The sequence below is a fragment of the Mirounga angustirostris genome, unplaced genomic scaffold (genome assembly GCF_029215605.1).
Source record: "Mirounga angustirostris isolate CCGP_5_RB_7025 unplaced genomic scaffold, mMirAng1.0.hap1 SCAF_13, whole genome shotgun sequence".
Classification (NCBI taxonomy): domain Eukaryota; kingdom Metazoa; phylum Chordata; class Mammalia; order Carnivora; family Phocidae; genus Mirounga; species Mirounga angustirostris.
The window spans coordinates 90,608,815-90,615,614 of NW_026991721.1; the positions used below are offsets into that span (position 1 = coordinate 90,608,815).

Genomic DNA, 6,800 nt, shown 5'->3' on the forward strand with positions numbered 1-6,800 from the left:
AAGCTGTCATCATCAAGACAGCATGGTACTGGCACAAAAACAGACAGATAGATCAATGGAACAGAATAGAGAGCCCAGAAATGGACCCTCAACTCTATGGTCAACTCATCTTTGACAAAGCAGGAAAGAATATCCAATGGAAAAAAGACAGTCTCTTCAACAAATGGTGTTGGGAAAATTGGATAGCCACATGCAGAAGAATGAAACTGGACCATTTCCTTACACCACACACAAAAATAGACTCCAAATGGTTGAAAGACATCAATGTGAGACAGGAGTCCATCCAAATCCTAAAGGAGAACACAGGCAGCAACCTCTTTGACCTCAGCCGAAGCAACTTCTTCCTAGAAACATCGCCAAAGGCAAGGGAAGCAAGGGCAAAAATGAACTATTGGGACTTCATCAAGATAAAAAGCTTTTGCAAAGCAAAGGAAACAGTCAACAAAACCAAAAGACAACCGACAGAATGGGAGAAGATATTTGCAAATGACACATCAGATAAAGGGCTAGTATCCAAAATCTATAAAGAACTCATCAAACTCAACACCCAAAGAACAAAGAATCCAATCAAGAAATGGGCAGAAGACATGAACAGACATTTTTCCAAAGAAGACATCCAAATGGCCAACAGACACATGAAAAAGTGCTCAACATCACTCGGCATCAGGGAAATCCAAATCAAAACCTCAATGAGATACCACCTCACACCAGTCAGAATGGCTAAAATTAACAAGTCAGGAAACAGTAGATGTTGGCGGGGATGCGGAGAAAGGGGAACCCTCCTACACTGTTGGTGGGAATGCAAGCTGGTACAGCCACTCTGGAAAACTGTATGGAGGTTCCTCAAAAAGTTGAAAATAGAGCTACCATATGATCCAGCAATTGCACTACTGGGTATTTACCCCAAAGATACAAAAGTAGGGATCCTAAGGGGTACGTGCACCCCGATGTTTATAGCAGCAGTGTCCACAATAGCCAAACTGTGGAAAGAGCCAAGATGTCCATCAACAGATGAATGGATAAAGAAGAGGTGGTATATATATACAATGGAATATTATGCAGCCATCAAAAGGAATGAGATCTTGCCATTTGCAACGACGTGGATGGAACTGGAGGGTATTATGTTGAGTGAAATAAGTCAAACAGAGAAAGACATGTATCATATGACCTCACTGATATGAGGAATTCTTAATTGTAGGAAACAAACTGAGGGTTGCTGGAGTGGGGGGTGGGGTGGGAGGGATGGGGTGACTGGGTGATAGACACTGGGGAGGGTATGTGCTCTGGTAAGCGCTGTGAATTGTGCAAGACTGTTGAATCTCAGATCTGTACCTCTGAAACAAATAATGCAATATATTTAAAAAAAAAAAAAGAAGAAGAAGAAGAAGGTAGCGGGAGGGGAAGAATGAAGCGGGGGAAATCGGAGGGGTAGACGAACCATGAGAGACAATGGACTCTGAAAAACAAACAGGGTTCTAGAGGGGAGGGGGGTGGGAGGATGGGTTAGCCTGGTGGTGGGTATTGAGGAGGGCACGTTCTGCATGGAGCACTGGGTGTTATGCACAAACAATGAATCATGGAACACTTCATCTAAAACCAATGATGTAATGTATGGGGATTAACATAAGAATTAAAAAAAAAAAAGAAATATTATTAGGGATGCCTGGGTGGCTCAGTCGTTAAGCGTCTGCCTTCAGCTCAGGTCATGATCCCAGGGTCCTGGGATCAAGTCCTGCAGGGGCTCCCTGCTCAGTGGGGAGCCTGCTTCTCCTTCTCCCCTCACCCTGCTCGTGCTTTCTCTCGTGGGATCTCTCTCTCTCGATTAAATAAATAAAATCTTTAAAAAAAAAAATATTATTAAATACCAATATGTGTAAGGCACTGAGCTAGGCAGGGATGAGACTAGGGTGATGTCTTGGCCCAAGAAAGACATGTAGGGCACAAATTTTAAAGACACACATGCCCCAGTGGTCACGCAAGTTCAGGGTCAGGCCATGCACAAACCTGGGAGTGAATGTCCCCTCAATTTTGCACCTGAGGCTGCTCTGTTGCTGCTCTGGAATCTAGGCTCTGGAGCTAGACCTTCAGTATATGGTAGTAAACAAAGTAGACATAGCTCTCACTTTTATAGAATTTATAGTATAGTTGGATGGCTGGCAAAAAAAAAAAGAAAGAAAGAAAGAAAAAAAACAAAACCCAAACAGACAAACAAACAAGAAAACCTAAATACACACTTTAGTATGTAATTGCAATCTGTGATCAATGTTTTTGAGAAAAGAGTTGAGTTTTGTTAAAGGGGCTAATAAGGACAAATAATTTGGATGAAAGTCCAGGGAACACACCTCTGAGGAGATGAGCTTTAAACTGTGGCCTCAGGCTGAGCCGCAGTTATCCAGACAATTCCAGAGAGAGCGAGTAGTGTTTGCCAGGACCCAGAGTAAGACAAGAGGGATGAAGAGAAACAAATGTACAAGAGGACTGGAAGTGGAGAGGTGGGCCGAGATCAGTTCAGACAGGACCCTATCGATAAGGTTTATGTGGATTTTTCTTCCTTTGTAAAGGCAATGAAAAGCCTTTGAAGGGTTTTAAGCAAGGAAGTGATCAAATCGTATTTTTGAAAAAAATCTATCAGCGGTTGTGGGGACAACTGGTTAGAGGGAGACAAGTGGATTTTAGAGGATCAAATATGAAGTCATAGTGTGGCCTAGATGGATTAGTTATGACTTTACAATTGGCAGGGGAGGCTGAGAAAAATGGACAATACGTAGTTTGGAAGCAGACTTGATCCTGCCCCCAGAGATCTCACAGCCTATGAAAGAGCCAGGCTGGCAAAGGGACTAAGTTGGAAAGAAGGGGAGGACAGAATCCGAAGGGTGACTGCATTATTTTCTGAAGAGAATGACCACCTACTTAAGGGGACTGTGTGCTTTTTTACGCATAGAAGTAAGTGTACTAGACCTGCCTAAATTTTAGCTCTTTTCCCCTACTATCCAGCAAGATGACGCTTATAAGAAAAATCACTTTGGTTATTGAAAAATAAAGAAGCTGCATTTTCTTTGCACCTATATGTCCTCTTCAGTGTATTTGTGCATATGACTTGTATAAATCAAGATTTGACCCTGCTACAGGTCCAAAGTATAGTGGCAGGAGAATTAAACTCTTGCTACTAAGCCAAACTGCATAGAAAGAGAACTCTGACCTGAGCTTTCCGATTCCAAAATTATCTTTCCACTAAAAGATACTCTTTTTAAATAGCTTATGTGTTTGCTCTATGCTGTCCTATCTCCTCTTCCAACCTTCCACCTCCCTTTTCCCTAGACCTATGCCTTTCCTCTTTCAAGTTTGACCCATGCTCTAGGCCCTGTGTACTAAACATTCGCTCTCAGCTGGCTATCATTGTGGAAAGGAACTTCACTATACTACTTTACTTACTAAGATATAAGTGATGGGTGATGACTTAATGCTAAGTTTGCAAAGACGTTTGTTAAATATCATCCTCTTCCCTTCCCACATCCAGGGTAGGTATCACCAAATGATTAAATAACATTCAACATATATAAACAAAACATTGCTTTATTTTAGAATTGATTCTCAGGTATGGGAGTGAAGATAAAAAGGTGCAGGTCCTATGATAAAGGTAAGAAGCCAAATGGTTCACTTGGTGGTAGGAGATGCAGGAATATGGATCAGGGAGTTAAGATGTGAGGGGAGAATAGAGAGGCAATGTAAGAAAAGACCATGACTGTTTCTCCATTCCCTCTTAAATTGAGTAGAGCTTCTAGGGGTACTTATGTATTATCTTGTACCACTCCTTATTTAGGGACTGGAGGATAATCTACCCTTCCACCTTATAACCCAATTCTGCATTTTTCATTGGGTTCAGCTGTCAACAAATGATCTCTTACTCCATGTCCCCGCATTCCAAAATCCAGTCCCTTTCACTCTCCCAACTACAGTAGACTAAGACCAAGTTAGAATAGTTTATCTCTACCCATGATGCCAATTTAACTGGCACAAACTCACTAAGACATAGTGACCCTTAGTAGCTACAAAGAGTTTTAGATATTATCCAGAACTTGGGTTCCAGAGTTAAACAGACCTGGGCTGGATTCCAGAAACAAGCTCTAGAGACATAAATAAATTATTCAATGTCTCTCAGCTGCCACAGATTCGTCTTTAAAATGAAGATGATACTTACCTCCTAAGAATGTTGAGAGAATTAAAATAAATAGTAAATGTAAATCACTTGATACAATGCCTGTCAAATAGTAAGGTCTTAACAAATATTATTTAGATCATGATGATGGTGAATACCTTAAGAAACTACTAGTAGGAAGTAATTTTCCCAAGACAATTCCCTTTCTCTTCATTGACATTAAATTCAATCAGCCTTCCAAAATCAGAACTCAGTATCCCACATTTATGTTAACCTCCAGATCCTGCCTGTCTCTAGGAAGTTTATAATTGTTTGAGTTCCTCTGATATATTTTGTGTCCAAGAAGAAATATCAGAAAAGAAACACCAGATGTACCACCTCCATGTAACTGGAACTGTCTCAGCAGGGCCAACATCATCATATGGGCAAGTGCCATCTGAGCCAAACACCATTTCTGCATAACACCTGAGACTCTTTCTCTAGGAGGCACTTGGGAGAAGTTCTAGGATACTCATTCCATTTCCTAACTGTGTTAAAAGTTCAGGTCCCCAGTACTTGACTGAGGTTGCGAAAAATAGAGAAGCAAGTAGTTTTAGCTACTTTGTAGGTCTTCTTGAGCAGCTCTCAGATTCTCAGGCTCTGCCTCTGCTAATCAGGGGGTCAGTGCTCCAGGGGACCCAGAAGGTCTTTTTGTCTCCTCCACAGCTTTTTCATGGCCATGATCACTTCCTTGTTTCTCAGGGTATAGATGGCAGGATTCAGCATGGGAGTGACCATTGTGTACAGCACAGAGACTACCTTGTCCATAGGGAGTGTCCGAAATGGCCTTGCATAGATGTAGACACAAGGCACAAAGATTAAGGTCACTACAGCAATATGGGAGGCACAGGTGGATAGGGCTTTGCTGCGGCCTTCCCATGAGTGGCCTCGGAGCATGAATAACAGTGCCGTGTAGGATCCCAGGAGCACCAGAAAACACATCAAAGTCACCAGGCCATTATTAGACACCATCAGAAGCTCTAAGACAAAGGTATCTGTGCAGGCCAATTTGATCAGCTGAGGCACATCACAGTAAAAGTTGTCCAGCTTGTCAGGCCCACAGAATGGCAGCTGGATAGTTAGTCCCACCTGTACAATGGAGTGGATGAAGCCCCCCACCCAGGAGGCTACTATGAGGAGCCCACAGACGGTCCTGTTCATAATAAGCGTGTAGCGCAAGGGCTGGGAGATGGCCACATAGCGGTCACATGCCATCACGGTCAGCAGGAAGATCTTGATGCCTCCAATGAAGTGGAAGAAGAAGAGCTGAGTCAGGCAGCTGCCAAAGGAAATGATGGGGTTGCCTGAGAGCAAGTCAACCAGCATCCTAGGTGCTGTGATGGTAGAGTAGCAAAAGTCTAGGAAAGAAAGATTGCCTAAGAGAAAGTACATGGTTGTGTGAAGGCGAGGGTCAGAGGTCACTATGGCCACAATAAGGAGATTTCCCATTACAGTCAAAAGATACACAACAGAGAAGACAATGAAGAAGAGGAACCGGAGCTCCCATACCTGAGAGAGCCCCAGAAGGACAAAGCCTGACACCTGGGAATGATTTGCTGGATTCATCTGCTTGGTATGACCTGGTAAGTGAACCTGGGAGGAAAATGGACACATTCATCATGGGATCCACAAGCTTCTCTGGAATAATTTCCTCAGCCCTCTCTGGGGAATTCTCCCCTGTCTCATTTACTATCAGATGAATGTTGTAAGCAGTTCTATAGGAAACCAAGCATTTGAACATCATATACTGGTGTAATCAAACTCCAGGAGCCTAAAACTCATGGTAACACTGATACTATTTGTAGTTCATGAAAATCAAGAATAATCAGCCCTCAAAACTTGAGAAGTGATACGCAGAGAAAAAACTGCTACCCTGGGAGTGAATCTCACTTCTGCTAGTAGCCAGCTATATAAACAGGACCAATCTTCCAAAATTCTCTATGTCTCACTTCCCTCCTCCATGATGCACCCTAGCCAAAATGCCTGCAAGGTCTCCCATAGTCTAATATTTTATAGCTATAGGTGGCCTTTATTTAGAAAACCCAAAGAATTCCCACCAGCCAAATATTTAGATATATAAGGGTCGTGAACCAGTGTTTTTCTGAAGTTAGATAAGAAAACATGCAGAAGAAGGAGCTTCCTATCCAGTGGCTCTGGGAAACCCAGAGAAACTAGAGTCCCCGGGGGAAATATTGGGAGGGGCAACTAGAATATTGAACCACCTCTGAGAAGTTTTCATGTCACTGTTAATTTTGGGGATATCATCCAAAGAATAATTTCTTATTCGTATGAGAAGCAGCAAGAGAAGGCCATAAATATTAACTGAAGGTAAAAAAAAAATCACTATCTAAATGCAAAATTGCCTCAACATCTGAAAACCTTAAAATAAAAAGGGCGTTTTATATATTTAAGTATTTTTAAAAGATACTGAGAAAGCTAGCTATTTGTAAGAATTCTAGAATGAATCTCTTCATACTCTTTAAGAGAAATGTGAAGTATCATCCCACACTTAATTTTTAGTATGATTTTTCAACTATATTTTCCCTCCTTTGTTCTTTCTTCATTCAATATGCATTTATTAAGCATCTTTTATTTACTAAGCACT

General features: G+C 41.8%; 1 protein-coding gene across 1 annotated transcript; it reads right to left on the bottom strand.

Moving 5' to 3' along the window:
- Window positions 1-4,816: 4,816 nt before the first annotated feature.
- LOC123856752 (olfactory receptor 4D5) lies at window positions 4,817-5,761 on the bottom strand. The gene has a single exon (XM_045892875.1). It carries the CDS (start codon window positions 5,759-5,761, stop codon window positions 4,817-4,819), a length of 945 nt encoding a protein of 314 aa, XP_045748831.1.
- Window positions 5,762-6,800: the final 1,039 nt, after the last annotated feature.